This window comes from Rhagoletis pomonella, unplaced genomic scaffold (assembly GCF_013731165.1).
Source record: "Rhagoletis pomonella isolate Grant_MI unplaced genomic scaffold, Rhpom_1.0 Rhpom_scaffold_00007, whole genome shotgun sequence".
NCBI lineage: Eukaryota > Metazoa > Arthropoda > Insecta > Diptera > Tephritidae > Rhagoletis > Rhagoletis pomonella.
This window is the reverse complement of record NW_023458561.1, coordinates 49,763,061-49,785,963: the sequence shown is the minus strand read 5'-3', so window position 1 is coordinate 49,785,963 and position 22,903 is coordinate 49,763,061. Positions and strand designations below refer to the sequence as shown.

General features: G+C 33.2%; 1 protein-coding gene across 1 annotated transcript in view; it reads left to right on the top strand.

The window, feature by feature from the left end:
- Positions 1-16,673: 16,673 nt before the first annotated feature.
- The window catches only part of LOC118742989, a 118,188-nt gene continuing 111,958 nt past the window's right edge, over positions 16,674-22,903 (top strand). Inside the window, exon 1 of the mRNA XM_036475438.1 lies at positions 16,674-17,537. Within this exon, the coding sequence (XP_036331331.1) occupies positions 17,453-17,537 (85 nt within the window). The 5' untranslated portion in view covers positions 16,674-17,452. The remainder of the gene's footprint in view (positions 17,538-22,903) is intronic.

Sequence of the window (22,903 nt, the reverse complement as noted above, 5' to 3'; positions counted from 1 at the left end):
ACTCTATGCGACTATATTTTACATCAAACGTGTTTTTTTTTTGTTAAACTAACTGAACAAATAAACCGTTGAACTGCATAAATAAATAAATATTGTTTATTTTACATGCATCGTTGGCAACACTATACAAATATTTCAATGAAAGTAACTGGATTCTATCTCGTTCCGCCCCATTCAAGTGTGAGAAAAAGTTGAGAATTCAAAATTTTCCCTTTAAAATATAAAAAGGTGATATTTTTTCGAAAAAGAAACCGCCTTTGGTTTGAGAACGCTATCAACGGTTATTTGAGATGCGATTGAGAAGTAACGCTTGATATTTGCGGAAAGGAGCGAATTCCCAAATGCATCTCATTTTAAAATTTAACAAAAATGTTTATGGCGTACCCACTCAGCCAGCAGGGAAACGTAAATTTTGCCGACAGTGCAGTCTCGCACAATTTTCCGTATCCGGAAACGAATAGAAAGCGACTACAGTTATCATTATTTTTTGTATCTGGAAAACATTCGAAACGTTCGAAAACGATGATGTTATTTGAAAGCTATAATTGTATTTTATTTGTTCAAGCTAAAAATTTCGGCAGTGGCTGAGCATGCAGAGGAGCGTACCGCTATTTGTTAGCTTCCAGAAGGGGCCGGGTTCTTATTCCGTCAGGCGCTTCCTTAATTTATTTTTATTATTATTTTTTTTTTGAACCATGAAAAAGTAAATGTGAAGTGCAGAAGGAAAGCGTATTGAACGAAAAATTCAATGAGCCAAATTTTAGAAAAAAAACAATTTCCGTACTTGTCTGTGCATACGTTTCTGCCGCACACTTTAGTGGGAAAACGGATGGTCAAAGTATTCGAAAATGGAATCAGTCAACGGGCAAAAATCCGCACTTCATCCACTTTTTTCTTTTTTCGGATCGATTTTTGGATTTTTTGCTGGCTGCGTATGTACATGCATATATGTGTGTGTATATCTCTTGTAGCTGTTACATGCATACATATGGAGCGTTCCTTTCCAAAATGTACGGGGCTCACACTTCATGTGTTTGATTTATTTCAAATTTTTAGGGTAGTTGGATAAAAATAAATAATAATTAAATATGGAATTTGAGCTTGATTAATACATTTTTAAAAATTTTACAGCACTAAAACAAAAACAAATCGACCTAATAGTTTTCCAAATATTTCGAGAACGGGACGAGGAAAAAGTTTCAAAAAAATCACACATATACATACGCATCAAAATATTTTTTAAACTTCTTTTTCTTGAAAAGTTTTTCACATAAAAATTTTTTGATACAAAAAATTAGTTTTTAAAAATATGCCATCTCAAAAAACAAAATTGAAAAAAATCACAATTGTAGCTCTGAGTATTGCGCATTATTTAAGTATAGTATTACGGGTAAATAGTATATTACAAATTTACAAATTTTAAATTTTTTTTTAGATTTTATTCTGAGTATGCAGTTTTGTAGCAAATACAAATTTTTACATTTTTTTTTTTTAATTTTTAAATACGCAGTTTTGTAGTCCATTAAATTTTAGTAAAAGAAAGTGCAAGTTTTAAGCGATGGCAAAACTAGCGTTAATTTTTTTTTTTAATTTTGTTTGAAAACGCTTTTGCCCATTTTCTTCCATAAGAAAAAGGTGCAAACAGCCGTCAGCATAAAAAATATTGAAAATCAACGCAATCTTGCATTAGCTTAAAACTTGCACATTCTTATACTAAAATTTAAAGGGCTACAAAACTGCGAATTTAAAAAAATAAAAAAACAATAAAAAAAAAAATTGGTGTAAACAAATTCATAACTCAAATTATTGTAGAGTGCACCCCGTAATACTGCACTTAAATATTCCGCAATACTCAGAGGTACCATTGTGATTTTTTTAAATTTTTTTTTGAGATGGCATTTTTTCAAGAGCTATTTTTTTAATCAAAAATTAGTATGTAAAAAATTTTTCAAGAAAAAAATTTTAAAAGTATTTGATTTCATAGAGAGTTTTTATATGTGTATGTGTGGATTTTTTCAAATTTTCCCCGTTCTCGAGATATTTGGAAAACTATTAAGTCGATTTGTTTCTGTTTTTGTGCTGTACGGTTTTTGAGAATTTATTAATCAAGCTCAAATTTCATATTTATTAATTACTTATGTTTGTCTATCAACCCTAAAAATTTGAAACAAATCAAACACATGAAGTATGAACCCCGTCCATATTGGTATGGAACGCCCCATATACATATGTACACATCAACACTGTGTGATAATAATAATTCTATAAATTTATTGCTCTGTCAGTTGCTTCCCATCAGCACCATTCAAGCACATGATTTGCTATACATACTTTCGTATACTCGGCTAACTTTGCACTTGTCTTAATAAACTTTTTTCTTTTGCTTTTTCTCTTGTTGCTAACTAATAATTTATGCATTAATGCATGCAGCGTGTGTGAAATTACAGAATTATTGAAAATTTGTTGGCGCGTCGTTTCGTCATTTTAATAACTCGCATGACGCTGACAGGCGAGAGAAATGCGAGGGATGGAAAGCGAAGGAAATATCCATTAATTGCAACGACAGCGAAATCACATACAAAGTATACGCTTTAATTACGTCTATATATCTGCAATGAAATAAGAAATACATAAATAAACGCCTCATCCTTGATTTGTCGTTTACATTCACGTTTTTATTGCTCTTTTCGCCTTTATGACTATTTTACTGTCTTTGGTAGATTTGGTTAATTTTTTTTTTTTGGTTTTTACTGGTCGGTTATTGAAATATCCTATCCTATAAGAACTAAGCTTTCGCCAGTGTGTGTCTTGATGCGTACGACTACATACATACATAGACATTCATATGTGCTTTTGTTATTTATGACATCCATAAAGTGAATCATAAAAGTGTTGGCAATAAGTGGCAGTACTCATAAATCGTTCAGTGCAGATTATTAAGGATATACCATTAAATCGACTGCACAAATACGAGTACAATACCAAAGGGCATACGTCTTTGTATGTGCATTAGATTAGGAAGTATGTAAAAATATATATGCAAACAGAAATATACATACATATGTATGTACATACATATAAATGGATCGGTCTACTCAATTACGCATGTTTTGTGCACAGAGCCTACTACTGTTTTTCTCTTTATATGTATGTATATATGTATGTGCATAGCGCACAGCGTGCCCACTGGGTCGTATAAGTACTCTTGTGACTTAGTGTCAGCACTCATGTTCATTTCAAGTGGCAGTGTAAGTACACAAATGCATATGTATGCATGTTCATTAGAGGTTTTCCACCGGAATTATAAAAATTATTTTATTTTAAGACAGCAAAGTATCAAGATTTACGTGAGGGGGGCCTATTTGAAAATACCTATAAAAATCTCAAAATTTTGATTCCATTGATAAAATTTTTAATCATTTTTGTGCAAAGTTTTTAAGCTTAAGCTCTTCTAACATCTGAGGTAAGTTTTTAGAAAAAAATATTTTATTTATAAAAAACTAGTTTTTTCGGGGTGTTTTCAAATCGATACAGTTCACGTTAATCTTAATATTTTTCCGAAATAGTATGGCGGAAGTCTTAAAATATAATAAATTTTATAATTCTCATGTAAAAACAGTACCGTTTTTTTTTTGTGCATGGAGAGTGATGCGCCCTAATGTACATTAAAATTTACAAATATCCATTTGTTAGAGTACTTTCATTACGACGTTTGCGTGCCGTCTCCAGTCATTGATTTTCAAGTTTATTGTCTTTTTACCATCTAGTGGGTTCGAGCGGATTCGTTAACGCCACATATCTTCGATTCCTATAAATTTTATGTAAATTACACAAAAAATACGTATGTTTGCCCTTTTAAACAATATGGTAATTTTCACACATTTATCAACTCATGGGAATTAAATCTGTCGCTATGGTAAATCCAGAATATTAGAACTAGCAAACGAAAAACCTGCTTGGTGTAGAGCACGCACTTTTTTGAAGCTTTTGGTGCAGAATGACAACGTTAGATTTATTTGTTAAGTTATATGGGTTGTGCTGTTAGCCTAAGACCAGCTACATAAAAACGCTGTCCAATGAAAAGACCACACCAGCCTAGGATGATTACTCGCTTCAACGTTGATGATTAGCCTCTCAAGTGGATATGCATCGTCTGACCCTCTGTATTTAATTTTTGGATGTGCTTGTCCATAGCTAGGCTGACATCGATGGTCGGGTCCCAGTTGCAAGAAGTATGCAGCGTGTGTCTTTTATTAAGCTGCAAGGAGATGGCATAAAAATTTAGTGTGAGATTTGTGGTTCAACGGAGACTACGACACCTCGTCTTCAGGTTCACTCCCATCAGTGAACGAATTGCTATAATCCGCAAAAAAGCTACATTGACCAACCTTAGCCTCATTTGTACGCACGCCCCGAAGACACACAAATTTGCTCCTGAGAAGCCAACTTAGACTCGGGTCATCACCTTTTCAATCCGAATGCGTCTCTGAGTAATCAAAAATTGCAGCCGAGAAGTTTTGTACCCGACTCTTAATCCTGGTTTAACAAGCAACTCTTAATTGCCTGAGCCATGGGATTCCATCGCCCAACCATTTCGTTTGCCTGGTGATTGGTTACTATCAACCGAAATAACTGCTTTGGCGAAGAGCGCAGCGCAGATATTGCAGAGAAATAAGCTGCATATCAAGCCGCCCCTACCAAGTCGACAGGACTGGAACACCAGACTTCACCACATACATACACATGTACTCTGAAGGCTCCAAATTCGACGGCAAGGTCGGAGGAGGTGTCTTCTCCCCAAAGCTGGAAGTAGAAACATCTTTTCAACTTGACCACTGTAACGGGCAGAAATGCTGGCTATCCAGGCGGCCACTCGGCATCTAAAAAAAAGGCTCAATCATAAAAAGACAATCATCCTATTCTCTGAAAGCTAAGCAGCGCTTTAAGCTCTAAATTCATTCGTAGTTAACACCAAGACTCTCTTTTTCCCAGCATTATAGATTAAAACTTAATAATAACAAAGTACCTCAAGCCGACGGAACATCGGCTGAGCTGTTCAAAGCCGACGGCGTGAAACGTTTGGGCTGAATTGGCACCTAAGAATAAATTTATGAACATATCGTCGGTGTAAATATACGAAGAAAGGCGAGTGATTGTTTTGGCGGCGGTAAAGCCAGCTTAATAAATAAAGACGCGTTTTACCAAATGAAGGGTGGCGTCGATGCGGCATGGATAGGTCCACTCGCCTTTCTTCGCGACAGCGTGACCAGATGATAATAAAAACCGAAGCTAAATTGATTTTGAAAAAGGGTCAGGAAAAGTTATATCCTATGGAAAAGGAAGTTAAAAAGAAGTCAGTGTATTTAAAACTAAAAAAATTTCTCAAAAACTCGGCAAGTTCAGCGCAAGCGATTATCTTTGAATATCTTTTCAAATCCTTCCCATAAAAGCACAAAATAAAATCTATTGGCCTAATAGCGGTTTCATACCAGTTTAAAATAAGACAAAGGAGAAGGGGTATAAAACCAAAGAACAGTTTTTGTTTTCTACATCAGAGAACACTGATAGTACGCCAACACATCAAATTGTAAAAAAATATAGTTTAAAGCAAATTTCTTCCTTCTAAACTTCTTCTTCTAACTTCTAACTTCTTCTAACCTAAAAGCAGCGATAAATAATAATAATTTTCGCACAGAAATGGTTCATGGGACAGCCATTGTAATATTTGAACGGTAGACGGTGGGTTTTTAAATATGAAGGATCGTTAGTGTTACCACTACTCATTTTAATAAGGTCGGTCCCGATTTCTATTAAGTTAATAGCAAATATCCTTAAAAGTATTGCTTACTCACAAAACTCTTATGGTTTCATTCATACAAAACAAAATAGATTTGCAGATCTTTATGAAGTGAGATTAAAAAAAAAAAATTGATTTTCTATGAATAAGGGTGTTAGCTAACTCGATTCTATATATCGTGCACTTCCTTCAAAGGTTCAGTATACTTCAGCATTTACTTTATCTTATCACTGTAAATGTATGCATTTATTCAAGCAGGTGGTAACCCGCTACAAAAAGATTTTTGGCAGTAAAGTTTCTTAAACCCTTTTGGTTTGATACCCGCATTGTAATATTTCATTTATTTTATCAATTTACTAATTGAATAAAACTATTCAAACAGGTGGCAACCCTCCTCAAAAATATTTGTGGCAGTAAACTTTCCTAATTTTTTTTATTTGGATACCCATATTTCAATACTTAATTTAGTTTATTCATTAAATCTAATTAAAATTTTCCTACAGGTGGCAACCTTTCACAAAAATAAGTTCGACTGTAAGCCTTCTTAAATCTCTTTCATAATGCAATATTTTCTTTATCTTATAAAACTTACTTAATTAAACTGCAATTTTCAAACCGGTGGCAACTTTCTAATTATTTTTTCTAACATTTTAAAATATTTTAGCTATATATTTCGAGTAAAAAGGAAGAAAGATCAACCAATGTTAAACTAAAATCTTTAATTTTGTAAGGTATTCAGCCAGCGCCGCTAGGGATCTACTATTTCATTTTAATTTCCTTTTATTTCTTAGTTTCCATTTAATTCTTCATTAGCTATTTTTAGCTTAAATTTTAAAATGCCTTGCACATTTTTTCTCATCTCGCCTCTTCATTCATAAAAATAGTAAAAAAGTGCGTATTAGCTTCGCGACCGATTTGTGTGTAAACAAAATAAATCTCTTCAGTTTTGCAACATGTCAGCATGTCAGCTTGTCCGACTCTATTTGTCACTCACAAACACAGTCCACTGTTGCTAGCCATGTTTGTTTTGTTTTTTATTTTGCTTTTGCTTATTTTGTTTGCTTATAGTATGTATTTTCCAGCACTCTGCAATGTGTTTGCTGTAATCGATCCAAAATACACAAAATGGCAACAAAAAATGCACACGCACATGCAATACGCAGACACGAAACAAACAGCAAACACAACACATTGCGTTCCGGCAGGCACAGAAACGCAAATTCACACACAGCCACATACAAATCCACCGGGAAAACAAATGCGGCAGCCAGGTGGCAGAAAGACAATTTATTGCACTATTTGCTCATCCTCAAAAACATGCAACAAACGGCGAAAAACAAATAGTGAAAGTTAATTTTGTTTTCAAATGTTTAGCCATGTGAATGCGCATATGCAAACATACATTGATATGTACAAGTACATTAGGATGCATCAGCAAAAAAAAAATTTATTATGTGCTAAGACTTCCGCCAAAGTATTTCGGAAAAATATTAACATTTAGGAGGGCTAGACCGAAAATAAAATGCCTCCAAAAATTGCATTGTTTCGAATCCTCTGATAGAGTCTCTATGAAGCCTTTTTGAGCTTAAACTTTTCTATCAACTGAGGTGATTTTTTAGAGAAAATATTTTCAAAAATTATTTTTATTAAAAAAAAACTAAATTTTGGTGGTATTTTCAAATCGGTACAGAGCTAATAATATTTATATTTCCGATGAAAAAACAGTGCTGATTTGTTTTTTTTTTTTGTTTTTCGTAGAGATAGTGATGCACCCTAATATACTATATACTTAGTACATATCGTTGTATAAATATATGTGCGTGTGTTTGTTTAAAAGTCACTACACGTACACGTTCACAGCATTTTTCAATCACTTGTTGGCTCACTGCCTGAGTGGGGCTAACTTGGCTTTCGGCTGGCTGGATGATTTAAAAATACACACAAAATATGTACAACAACGGTAATCAAGATAAATCGAATATCGGCAAATGCTATTGTAGTATTCTGCAATAGTTTAGTTTCGGTGAAAGAGAAATTTTGTAAACAAATGTGTGAAATCGTCGAAAAGTGTGCAGTCATGAGCGATGTGCGGTATGTGAAAACTGTGGCATTGTTGCGTTCAATGCGGCGTCACAAACGTTTGCCAAATATCAGCATCAGGTGGAAAATTAGTTTGTGCGTACAATATTTACACTACATACATACCTACTAATGGAATCGTGTAGTATTTTGTTTATTCGAATTTCGAATTTTTTGAGAATTTTAATGCGATAGACAATGAACTGTAAAAGTCCATTCATTCATTCAGCGTTCTGCGTCAACAGTTGCGCGAGCGTAGCGATTGATCAGAAGTAAATTTTACTAGAGTCTAAGCATAATTATTAGGGTGGTTATAAATTTTGTCATTATTACTTTGCAGTTTTAGGTATTTACTGTTGGTCTAGCTATAATGAAAATGTCCACGGGTGTAGCACTTTAATTGAATTTTAGTTATTTTTTTTAAGATTTGAGGAAGCGAGAAGTGCTACCGAAATTAGAAAAACGGGTTTTTCTCTAAACCAATTACGCAAAGGAGGACTGCAATTCTCAAAAAATATTAATATTAACTCGTTAGAGAATTGACATGAAAGCCATTCAAAAACTCGAAGTGACTCGGATCAGAATTTTAAATCTTTTATAAAATGCTTCTACCGGACCACATAGGGACGAATCGGCAATATAGGACGACAAAAATGTTTGCTCCATATGTATTTAACAGATTTCAATGATATTTGGTATTTAGGGATTTTCATCACCACTGATTTCGAATATTAAATTAAATTTCCAAAGTTCCCAATGGCGGACCCAATATGGCGGAGGATTTCTTAAAAAATGTATACATTTTTATGAAGCTTGGTATTTACTTCATATGTATTTGACAGATTTCAATGAAATTTGATATCCAGGTGTTTTCGTTATCAATGATTTCGAAATTGTTTGTAACAGCCTAAAGGAAGCGAGATAAATATAGACAAAATTTATACATACATAACTGTTAAGAATGAAAAGAAAAATCGATTAAGCCATGTCTGTCTGTCCGTCCGCATGCCCGTGTACACGATGACTCGAGAAAAAATTTAGATCTCAACGAAATTTGGTATATAGGTTGCCCTTTATCCAAGGTAGGCTCTTATTTAAAATGGGCGAAATCTGACCACGCCTCCTTTTCATATAATGGTATTTTCGAAAAATGCAAAAACTATAACATTTCAGTAAATATTAGATCCAAATTGTTGAAAATTAGTACGTAAAGTAGAATTTTGGGGCAAAATAATATTAGTATGAAATTTTTTGGAAAAGGGGCGGAACTCCGCCCACTTATGATAAAATACTGTATCTTAGTAGCCGCTTCACCAATTCTTACCAAACTCGATACAAGCCTTGCTTAGGATCCAGCTAAGAAATTTGTTGAAAATCTTTGAAATCGGGCAATATCTACGCCCACCTCCCATATAACGGTATTTTATAGAAAGACGTAAACTGCGATAAATCATTAACTACTGAAGCTAATTGACTCAAAATCGATTATTGCAATGACCACTAAGCAAAAAATTAGATTATTATAAATTTTTGGATTTTGTGCCCAGCTCCGCCCACTTATGACCAAAAATGTATATCTCGGTAACCGGTTTGTCAATTTCTACCAAACTCGGTGCATTTCATAACCTTGGTACGAAAAAGCAATTCGTTGAAAATTATTCAAATGGGACTAAAATTGCACCGGATTCCCTTATAACGGTAATTTTCGTATATACAAAAACTCCGATATTTCAATAACTGAAGACGTTCATTTACTCCAAGTTAATACTTACAACGGTAAATAAGACTGTTGTAGACTTTTAGGTAGTTTAAGGAACATTGGGGCGACGATAGTTGATACCTGCGCTGGGTATATACATAAAATTCGGTTTCGCCCGAACTTATACTTCTTTACTTGTTAAAATCATATTTCTTCATATACATAAGTATGTATGTACATATGTATTATCAAGCCTTCACTAATTACATATTCAAATATCGATCTGAATACTACTACATACTTGTTTTTGAAAGTTGCCATTAGATGTAGGCGAAGGTAAACGTAATTACCGATTCTACCGAATTGTGAAATAATGATTCAGAAAACATTGAAGAGGGGTATGTATCAATAGTGGCAATTTTAATAAGAAAAGTACAAACACATACATACATACATATGTACGTATTGCTCCTATTGTTTATTTGTTCGCAGTTAACAATTCCTATGAGTTCGCAGCTCATTAGGTTAATTATTTATCTTTTCGATACAATACATAAATAACCAAATTTCACTCATAAAAATATTACAAACGTCAATTTATGAGCTTTTCTTATAGCTATCCGGTCTGGTCTATCTCCATTAAATGATAAATAATAAAAGAAAGAATCATAAAAACATTTTGCAAACTAATAATTCCAACATTCATCCAAACAATTATCCTTACAGTCTTCTCGTTATTATATCCAATGCACACAAACTTGTCACTAGTAAACTTGGCAATTGGTTGTGACAGCTCTTTTGTTAACAGCATTACTGGCGGCTAACCTTTTCCCCCCACTATACTAACGTATATACATACATATGTATGTATGTATATACATACTGGCATACAAACATGCATTTCCCAGAGCGATGAACTATAAAAGAAACAATAGGGGTATTCACGATCCGGTGCATACTGACTAGCATGGTAGCAAAAAAAGCATGGTTGGGTAATTTTGTTGTTGTTTCATGTGCTAAAATAACAATAGAATGGGCCAATCATGCTATTTATGCTATCTATGCACCATGCTAGACAGTATGCACCGGATCGTGAATACCCCTAATATATATACTACGCCTGTGTATGTATAGTGTATAGTTACGTAGTTAGCTCTGAGCTGTATGTATTAAATGCGAATTATCTTCTGGCTCAGCAGCGCCTCACACAAACTTCCACACATTCATATGTACATAAGTAAATACCCACGTGCGGTTCTAACTGCGTAGCGTGGGGAAAACACCTTAATCAGCATTGTAATTGGCTTGTTTTTGTTTATGTTACTTTGCATTTGTTTCTGCTTGTCCGTTCTTTACCGAATTGTTTCACCTGGGTGCAACTTTGCTTACATTGAAATTAATCTGCCGGGGAAAATAGGGGAGCAAGTAGCAACGGCAATTGTTATATATTGGTGGCTGAGCATAGCGTTATGTAGTCGTATGCATGCAAATGTGTTGTAATTAAATCAATTTTTAATTTAATGCGCAGCAGGAGAAACAATGTGGGTATTCCCGATCCGATGCATAGATAGCATAAATAGCATGATTGGATAATTTTATTGTTATTTAATGTGTTCAAACAACAACAAAATTAGCCAATCATGCTATTTATGCTATCCATGCACCATGCTAGACAGCATGCACCGGATCGTGAATACCCCTCATGTGTTGTTGTACTTTTTTCTTTTACCGTGAGAGATTTTAAGAATTTCACAAATAGACAGCTTTAAGTTAATTTGAAGGTTGAAAGGAAGTCGTAAATTAAAAAGGCTTTAAATAAACCTTTTTTTATGTTGTAAATTTTCTTTTTACAAACTTTTATTATGTTTCACCTGTGTGTAATCAAATCTTGCAATCAATTTTTTACCAACTTCCCGATGAGCTAGAGACTTGAACCTTTAAAATTAGCCTAGAACCCGTGGTGGCGCCATTGCCGAGTTATTGAAAAAAAAACTATATCTTTAGGGTGGTCCTTAAAATCAATTGTAGAATTTTTTCACTCTTATCCCCGCAATCGGTAACACCACGGTCACAGATATGACATATAAATTTTGGTGCCAATTTGTGACGGTTAAGGTGTGTCGCACAGGGGCAAAGTACAGATTCCTCTATGGAGACTGAGAAAATTAAAAATAATTTTTGTTTTCACCTAAATAATACCTAAAATCGCTTCTACCATAGTCGAAGATCCTGATTAGGGTCAGTTGAGGCGTGTAGCAAAGGGGTCAAAGGCCAGATGCCTCTATGGACTCAAAAAATTAAAATATTTTTTTTTCATTTAATACCCAAACTCGAATTTCTAAAGTCGAGGGTATCACATATAAATTTTGGTCTCAATTGGAATCGGTTATGACGTCTTCAATCAGTACCAAAATTTATATGTGATATCTTCGACTATAGTAGCATCGACGTAAGGGTTGCATAAATGGTTTTGAAAGCGCAATCAAAACATTTGCTAATTTTGCTATACTTCACTTCAATTCCTCAGAACTTTCAAATACTGCAAAGAGTGAATCAAAACTTTGCATCAACAAAACATTGCTGTAATAAAACAGCCAAGCCCAACTGCATTCACTGTTGAGTGCAACAACTGTACAGTAATGCACAGAGTGAAGTAAAATTCTTTGTAGGAACAACGCATGAAAAAAATATAACAAAACAGGCGCATAAAAAAACTTAGGCGTAAGCGTAGATTTATATCTCGCATCATTGTCCAAAAACTCTTTCGGGAACTTACATATATACTGTTACACCTGGAAACACAGTTGACCACGAAAATAAGTTTACGTGTCTTTCTTCGCCATCAACTAGGTTTACGCGTCCTTCTCCGCTGAAGCTTTTTATGCGTTTTTATCGCGGTCAACTTTTGAGCTCGCGCCTTTGTTCATATCTAATATAGTGATGTTCCGATACCAGTACTTAGAAGTATATACTCCAGTACCTCTAGCAAGTACCGAGTATTTTTTGTACTTCGATACCCGTGTACAAGTACTTCATGGGTATCGAGAGCAAAGTGCAAGTATTTACTTGTTTGATAAATTTGGAAAAATCAACTGAAAATAGATCTGTGTTGTAGTTTTGAAAAAAAAAACTATTCAAGATGTGAACCACTTGATTTTGCCAGGGTTAAAACCAAAAGCGCACTGGGAAGTGGACAGCAAAAGTCGAAAATCGAATTAGAGGATGATTTGCGGAAGTATATCTAGAATCAAACACATACAAACGATGAGCTTTCTCATTACTTATATTCTCCTGTTTCAGCACTATTTTGTATTTTTTATTTTGTCGTCGGGTATATGTGAGCGACTGTTTTTTAAGGCAGAAACTATAATTTTCCACAAAAAATCGCACTTCTCTACTAAAATGCCTCTGAGTATTTTCGAATAAAAGTTGAATCGAGTATTCCCTAGCATCGAGTTTGTCTTAGATACTTTTAATGAGTACACACATCGAGTATTAGGTGGTTTTTTATTAAAATAACATTTGATTTTTGTAGCACAAAATGACTAACATTGAACATTTAAACTGCTGCCTTTTACTGCACATCCAATTTTTATAATAAAACTCGCACTCGCTGTACTGAACCCATAAACCTTAAATACATCACTTTTTGATAGGCCTGATAGTTTCTGAGAAATGAATTAATCATTCCAGATTTTTCGTTTTTTGATGCAATAATTACAAAAAAAAATCAGGGAAAAAATTAAAAAAATAACTACTACTACTACTAATGAAGAAAATCGATGGATAAATAAACAAGGAATGCGTGGTCAAATGAAAATGCGCAAAGATTTTTTTTTATGAAAAATTACCAAGAAAGAATGTTGCTCATACGCCATGTACACCTGAGTTATAACACTCTTTTCTTCTCATATTTCATACAAAAAATCCTTGGGCATTTTCATTTGCCCGCTCTCAAACTTTATACAAAATTTAGAGAAACTCAACAGATTTTCATTACAATTTTTAACCATTTTACCTAAATTTTTAGAAAGCAGTCTGGTGTGCATTTCTGGTAAGAATTCGTGTCGATGTTGTGATATTACTTTGTTTTTGCCTGCGGCCTTTTGCGTTTTTTTCTTCATATAACAATTGCAAACCAAAACTGGCGTTAATTTTTTGATTTTTTTTTTTTTTACGAAAGGTCTTCCGCAAATACTTATAAAAGTTATTAGAGTTAAAAAATAACACTTATTTATTATTGAACGGTTCACACCCAAACCCAAATAAACTGATTAATCGATATCGCGCCGATTTTATGGTTTCTTTGGAATTGCTCCGTTGCTTCAGAGAGGGTGTGAGTAAGAGATGGGTAATTTTGCATTTACAACATTTACTTTTCCTTAATTAGGTTAACCAGGTTTTTCCTATCAACTTTCCCCGCGACTTTTTCCACTCACTTTGCACGACAGAGTTTACCTCAATATTTTTTAAAATATTAAGTTCGAATTTAAATGCCATTAAATCGCATCGCTTTTTAATGAGACTTTTATGTGACGACCATAAAACCACCCAATGCGGTATGAGCACAGCACATTGACTTCTGTAACAATTAACGTAAATGGGTTCTTTCAACTTCGTTGTATTTGAATACTTTTATTGCCACTTTTAACACTCTTAGTCTTATTGAGGCAGATTTGAGTACAATACTTAAACTTAATATGCTTTTAAAAGCTGGCTATATAGAGCTACATGGGTACGGTTTAATTAAGATTTGCAGTTAAAAGTGTTTAGGTATTGTTTTTAGAAAGTAACATAGGTGGGCGGCCGCTTGAGTAGAGGGTGCAATAAAAATAACAACCGAATTTGACAAGGGATGACGGAAAATCGTTCCAAAATGCAAAAACAAAAATTCAAAAACTTGTGGTTAGGCGGCTGTGATCAGTGGTAATCGTTCATAAAACTTCGGAAGAGTTTCGATTTAGAAATTGGAATTGTCAGCGTCTGAAAAAACACTGTCAAAAATTAGCTAAGTAGATTTTGTGTTTGTGTTGGTGCTTTTGATTAGCGGTCAGCATAGGCTACTTGCCAATCCTTTAAATGACGCTGGCATCGAGGTGTTTAAAAAAACCAAATTTAAGATCCAATTCTGCTAATATCAATGTATGGAAACGCCGAAATACGTAAATTTAATTTGGGGTCGTAGATTATGCATCTGTATACCGTTTTCCTGATCAGGCTATTTTCACAGTGTACTCGTGCATTCTCGTACATGACGTATGAGTAACATTTTCCATATTAAAGTTTGAATTTTTCTCATTCGCAAGGCAAACTTATTTAGTAATTTTTATTTATTTCTTCAAATCGGAAATTTCGAAAAACTGTAATTTATATTAATAATGAATTTAATATCTCTTGTGAACATTTGACGCGCTCGAGCAAATTTTTTCACCCATCTTTTAACTTTCCGTACGCCCATTTTTCGATATTAGACTCCTGTTATGAATGTCCTCAGAATTTTTAAATTTTGCCAAGTTGTATTTTTTTTTGAAGTTGCATTAAATAAATAAGTAATGCTTTGATTAAAAGGCTAAATTAAAAAAAAAATAAACGGAAATATTGCACACTCACACTCACGCACAAATTTTGCACTCTGACTCACTGTGTAAGTTCAAGCGCAACCAAAACAAAAAAAAAACACAAAGTTGCACGCGTAGATATTTACATACATACATATTATTTTCGCGCAACTGAAAACGAACAAAATCGAATACTGAAATTGTGAGATATCAAAAAAGCGCAAATATCAGCACGGCAATGCAAACACTGCGAAAAAATTAAACTTTGTTGGAAAACGCTGGCGGCACACAGTGGTTCAAACTGGAATTTACTGTTCATAATTCACTGGAGCCTTAATTTCTCACTCAATTTGATATATTTTTTTTAATGATACCCTATAAATTTTGCAGGAGACCAGTTGAGTTCGATTTTGGGATTCCCATTCCCTTCTATTAAATTTTTTAGTGCAAAGTGAAGAAAAAATAGCAATTTTAATGAAAATCGATTCTCCTGTTTCAGTTAATTAATTTTACATAATAAAAACTGGTTGAAAAGAATTGTGGGGTTCTCCAAAAACGAAGAAAAGGATATTTAAATGTTGTAAACAAAATTTCGCTAAAATATTTTTTTTTGGGTTTTTTTATAACATTTCAAATTTTTCTTGTGGATTTTTTTTTTTGTTTTGGGGAACCGTGTATTTGTTTTTACCTATTTTTTTATTATGTAACACTTATTAAATTGAACAGGAGAATCGATTTTGTTCAAAAAAATAATTTAATACAAACAAACAAAAATTCAAAAATCGGGCTCAACTGGTATTTTTTCAAATTTTATAAGCTTTCATTAGAAAAAAAATGTAATTGTGAACTTGTGAACACTAAAAGCCAATTTTGAATCACTGTGCGGCGGTGGTAGCCAGCGGAAACACTGCAAAGCAAACAAAAGCTATCAAAGTACGAGTAAACATCAACCAAAACAAAACCAAAATATACAACAATACGCGAACATAAAACAACAAAATCTATAAGTTGTTTATAACTGCAATACAATAAAGTTGCAAAAGTGATTGTAAAGAATGCTGGTGACTGATTTTATGGGCAGTTTGATAGAATGCTGACGTTGAAAATGCAAGAATGTTTTTCTACCTAATAGCGGTAGATGCGAGGCAGATGCTGAAATTTTGTACTATTTTTTTCGATTTTAAGCAGAAATGCGAATATCCTATCGACCTTGTGATGTGTCTTGTTTTTGCGTAAAAAAAAATACTCTGAAGATTTATCGTAAATACATAGCAAGACTTTCTCATATTCAATCCGTTTAAAAAAAAATACAGTCCTAACTATTTCAAAATGAAAGCTTTGTATGGTCATCATCCTTTAATAGGGCCCTAAATACTAAAGTAGAGACTTCACAGGAAAAGCAAAAAAAATGCTTAAATTACAATAGGCAATACTTTCAGTGCTGCCAACGAATCTCGGTTTTCTAAAATTTCGTTTTGGGTCATGAACGGAAATATTAAAAAAAAATTCAATAAATTATTATTTAGGACCTTTTGCATTGATATTGACGATACATAATTGAAGTATTCATTCAAACATCATATCTTATGAAAAGGTACAGGTAAAACACAACGACTAATAAAAATTAAAAGCGCAAATCAGATCAAGTGAAGGCAGGCAGCGATGAAAATGGTAATACTAATCTACATAACTTTTAACGGCAGTAGTAAAAACGCGGTATCAGGAAATGTTTAATAACAAAGTAAAAATTCACAAGTAAGAGTAAAATCAATATGGTCCAACAAAGTTCGGAGCAACGAGCAGCTTAAAAACAAACAAAGATGTGATAATGTAGTATGTATTTATAAATGTTTGCAAAAAAAAATGTAATATTCAACAATAACAGTGTGGACGAGAAGAAAACAAAACAACGAGATGAATGCATCAAAAAACCATACACATAATTTCATAAAATTTATTTTTAATGTAAACTAAATCGAAAGAATAACGAATTTTAAGCCAAAAGCTTTTAGCTACATTCAGTAAATAAATCCAAAGCACTGTAATAAAAGTAAAAAAAAATAAATAAAAAAATAACGCCCATCAAAAGTCCACAATGCTAGGAAAGGTTAAAAACGCCACACATATGCTGCATAGAACGAAAATTTCAACGAAGACTGATTTTGTTTAGTTAGCATCTAACAAAAACAATTATAAAGAAATACTGACTTACAGACACCTACGAGAAACGCTTGTGATTCAAAGCACATAATTCAACAAGGCAAATCCAGCGAATCAATTATACAAAAGTTCCACGGAATACTATATGGTAAATATTTCATGAGCAGCATTGGCGGAAGCAGCGTAATGGAACAAAAAATGCTTGTGATCGTCACAATTTTGATTGCAAATGCTTGTATAGCGGGTGAGTACGGCTACTAGTTTTTTATTTTTATAAATATTATATTGATATTTGTGTTAAAATTTTTAATATTTCTATATGTATATATGTATAAGTAAATAAATATGTATGTATTAAAGTTATAGAATTATGCTGATCACTTTGATGCTCTAACTCAGATGGTTATTTTACAGCGCAATTCTGGCTGCTCTCTTTCAATACGCCACAGTCTTTTAAAAGACAAAAGTCTTTCGTAAGACAATTTCCAGTTCTGACAACTATCTTGAAAGCCCCTTACTCTCTTTCGTAAGACTAATTGGAAGATCTGCTAACGAGGAGGTCTTACCGCTATTTCGTTTAGCAGTAAGTTTTTTAAAAATTAAATTAAATTAAAAAATATCTTATTTTTCTTAGTTAAACAAAAAAAACTACAAATTAAAAAAAAAAATTAAACGAAATGAAAATAAAGCAAAAATAAATAAAAAATACTTTTAAAAATTAAATGAAATAAAAAAATCTTCTTAAAACAACAAAATCTAAAAATTAAATTAGCAAAGGAAAAAATTAAGTAAAAAAGAAAATAGAACTTAAAATAAAAAAAATAAATAAAAAAAAATGTTTATTTGTAAAACAAAATCTATTAATCAAAAGAAAATTAAATTAAAATAACACCCTTGTGCACAAGTGTGCTCGGGTATAAAGACAGAAAAAGTAAAATAAGATCCTAAAATTAAATGAAATAAAATAATATGTTTTTCTTTTTTAAAGCAACAAAATCTTAAAACTAAAAGAAAATGAAATTAACAAAAGCAAAATAAATTTTATTGAAAAAGAAAATGAAATAAGTTTCGAAAAATTAAATGAAATTAAAAATTATATTTTTCTTTTTTAAATAATTAAGAAATTGTTAGTTTTTGAAAATGTTTAAATCTTCTTTATTCTTTTGCGATCATATTTGTTGCGTATACCGTTAGGTACAAACATTAGTTCATTTACTAAAATATTTATCAAACTATTAAAAACGAGATTGATTCTTCAAACCAGTCATATGATAATAAGTATTCATCCGCAATTTTCTTGTACGTGAAATACACTTACGATCGGTTTGGGTAAGGTTTAACCCCTAAACTCTCTTTGTGTTCACCGCTACTGAATTCTATAAAATGTCAGTTTTCAAAAATTTAAAATGTATATGTGTATTTTAAATTGCTATGAAAATTGTGTTGCTAGCTTCATGTTGCCAACATGTTGCAAGGTTTTTCTCAGCGTGAACAAAATACTACTTTGCTGAGGAAATGTTGTGGAATTTCACACTTATTTCACAGAAAGAAATTTTATATGCAAGTTGACAGATTTTTGATGTGGAACAGGAACACAATACTGTGCTTAAGATATTTGTGCTAGAACAAAAAAAGTCTTTCGAACTATCTTGCCATTTGTCTTTCATTTATCTTACGATGGACTTTTTACTATCTTAAGGCCAGTATGCAGCTCTCATGAAAACGGTCAAGAAAAAAATTGCCACTGTTTCACCACACGCCTGTTGCCTCACTCTTTCCTCAAGAAATAATGGAACGGGCAAGCATGGGTTGCCTTGTGCTCTTTTTCCACAAAAAAAACTTTAGAAAACTGTAGTAGAAAGCGTACCAAATTTCTTAAGAACTGCGTAATTAGGCACAAGAAAATTTCTTAGCCATTTCTTGTGCGTCATTTTATATGGAGTTTTTGCTTTTATTGAGAGCTGCATAATGGCCCTAAGCCAGAATTGACCTGTTAATCGAGTCGGTCTCGATATTTTGCTCTCTCCGTTAACGATCAATGTTTGTAATAAATTTTAAATAATATATCAATGCTAAATTTTTATTTTTTATTTAAAATAAACGGAAAAAGTTGCTTTACATAAATTTTGGTTTTGTGGCTACTCTCATAAAATGCTTTCAAAACAATTTTGTAACGGGTGATTTTTTAAGAGCTTGATACCTTTTTTTTTTAAAAAAACGCATAAAATTTGCAAAATCTCATCGGTTCTTTATTTGAAACGTTAGATTGGTCCATGACATTTACTTTTTGAAGATAATTTCATTTAAATGTTGACCGCGGCTGCGTCTTACGTGGTCCATTCGGAAAGTCCAATTTTGGGCAACTTTTTCGAGCATTTCGGCCGGAATAGCCCGAATTTCTTCGGAAATGTTGTCTTCCAAAGCTGGAATAGTTGCTGGCTTATTTCTGTAGACTTTAGACTTGACGTAGCCCCACAAAAAATAGTCTAAAGGCGTCAAATCGCATGATCTTGGTGGCCAACTTACCGGTCCATTTCTTGAGATGAATTGTTCTCCGAAGTTTTCCCTCAAAATGGCCATAGAATCGCGAGCTGTGTGGCATGTAGCGCCATCTTGTTGAAACCACATGTCAACCAAGTTCAGTTCTTCCATTTTTGGCAACAAAAAGTTTGTTAGCATCGAACGATAGCGATCGCCATTCACCGTAACGTTGCGTCCAACAGCATCTTTGAAAAAATACGGTCCAATGATTCCACCAGCGTACAAACCACACCAAACAGTGCATTTTTCGGGATGCATGGGCAGTTCTTGAACGGCTTCTGGTTGCTCTTCACTCCAAATGCGGCAATTTTGCTTATTTACGAAGCCATTCAACCAGAAATGAGCCTCATCGCTGAACAAAATTTGTCGATAAAAACACATTTCGAACCGAACACTGATTTTGGTAATAAAATTCAATGATTTGCAAGCGTTGCTCGTTAGTAAGTCTATTCATGATGAAATGTCAAAGCATACTGAGCATCTTTCTCTTTGACACCATGTCTGAAATCCCACGTGATCTGTCAAATACTAATGCATGAAAATCCTAACCTCAAAAAAATCACCCGTTATAAATAATTTGTAGAAAAAGCTTTAACCTTTTATAAAATCCTATGGAAATTTTTAAACTGGGCCCAGCCCTTTTTAAAAATATTTGAGAAGTCAAGATTATCTAAATCTCTCACCCATATCAAAATATTAAATTTAACGTATGAAATTAATTGATTTAAAATTACCAAATTGCTTTTCAAAAATAGTTTTCAGATGAGCTATTTTAGTAGAGATTGTTGATTAACTTTAAAAATGCATTTCAGATCACATATTTAATCTGCACTTAAATGGCCAACCTGTGCTATTTAAATATTAGATATGCAACCCTGTGTTTGTATCAAACAGCAATCAGCTGTTCAGCACAAAATTTAAACAAACGAACAAATGCAAGAAACATTTCAAGGAACCAGCAAAGGAGTGTAGCCACTTGTTTGGCATATTTAAATAAGATTGACCTGATACCCAACGAAAGCTAAATGGTATTTAAATAGTGATCTGAAATTAAGCTTAATTGTCATTTAAATTTACATCTAAAATTGGTCCTTAATCAATGAGATTCTGAAATTCTAAACACTTTTCATAAACTTAATAAAACAATTATGTTTTCTTAAACTCTTTTTCATTGACATCTATGCATGTTTGTAATTATGTATGTATATTAAAAGGTTCCAATAAACACGTTAATTAAATTGATTTTCACTTTTTCACCAGTTGAAAACCCTTTAAAAAAAAAATTTGAAAGAAAGCTTTTTTAATCCTCTCTCAATTTTTATCACATTAAAATGCCTTGATTAACTTCTTAATGAAATTTATTTTGAATCTATCAGCAGCTTCAGAAGTATCCATTTTCGAAATAAAATTTCCTTAAACCCTTCTCGTTTGAAAACCCATACTAAAATATTGGATTTAATTTGTTTTAACCTTTCCAACAACAACTCGATTCCAGAATGTAAAACTATTTTTTTACTTCCTAAAGCAAGATTCCGACTTAAAGGGCATTGCATGACCCCAATTGGATGCTTCCGCAGGGTCCAACTATGAAGCCACTTCCTTGAAGATAATCTCTCTATCGGAGACGAAAGAAAGAAGCTATCAAAGGGTTGGCTCTAAAGTGTTCTCCATTAGCATTTATTAGTCACGTATACATTGGCTTAAAGCCGAAACAAAATGCCTTAAAGTTTTTATACCCGAGCGCACTTGTGCACAAGGGTATATTAATTTTGTTCACATAACGGTTGTTTGTAACAGCCAAAACGAATCGGGATAGATATAGACAAATGTATACATAAATGATCAGGATGAAAAAAGAAATCGATTAAGCCATGTCTGTCTGTCCGTCCGTCTGTCCGTCTGTCCGTCTGTCCGTCTGTCCGTGTACACGATAACTCGAGCAAAAATTTAGATATCTCAACGAAATTTGGTATGTAGGTTTCCTTTAATGCAAGGTAGGTTGGTATTGAAAATGGGCGAAATCGGACTTTAACCACGCCCACTTCCCATATAACGGTAATTTCCAGAAATACGAAAACTGCGATATTTTAGTAACTACTGAAGATAATTCACTCAAAATTGATATTTACAATAATTTTTAGACGAAAAATAAGAATATTATAAATTTTTGGAAAATGGGCGTAGCCACGCCCACTTATGGTTACATGTGTATATCTTGGTAACCGCTGCACCAATTTCTTCCAAACTTGGCACAGTTGTTGGCCTTGGTACAGCATAAAAAACCGCGGAAACTTTTTGAAATCGGACAAAAACCACGCCCACATCCCATATAACGGTAATTTAGAGAAATACAAAATCTTCGATAAATCAGTAAATATTGAAGCTAATTTATTCAAAATTGATGCTTGCAACAATTCTTTACCAAGAAATATGTTTATGGTAAAATTTTGGAAAATGGGCGTGGCACCGCCCACTTATGATCACATATAAGTATATCGGTAACCGTTCTACCAATTTGTACCAAACTCGGTATGGTTATTGTAACTACTTGCCACGTGTAAGCAAAACGTTGAAAATTATTGAAATCGGACTAAAATAACGGCCGATTCTCATATAACGGTAAATTTAAGAAATGCTTGAAACTTCAATATTTCGAAATTGAAGGACGCTAATTTACTCAAAATTGATACACCTCGGCTTACCATCTAGCGGAAGGTTTCGGAAGGGTGAAAAAACATATATTTAATACTTGCGCCGGGTATTTAATGTTCGGCTCCGCCCGAACTTAGACTTTCTTACTTGTTAAATTTACATACATTTTCAACATTAAGCCGCTTCTTTAAAATAGAAAAAAAAAAAATCATCTCCAAATGAAATATTTTTGTAATTAATAGTGTTGTTACTCTATCAAAGCTTGGCCTTTACTGGTATCATATACTCAGCTAGAATTAGAGCGGCTAAACTCTTACCCATAGGCAGAAGCGCTCTTATCAACCAAAACACACAGAAACAAAAAAAAAAAAAATGCAAACATTCCATCACCATAGTCACTCATCCATTCAGACGTGC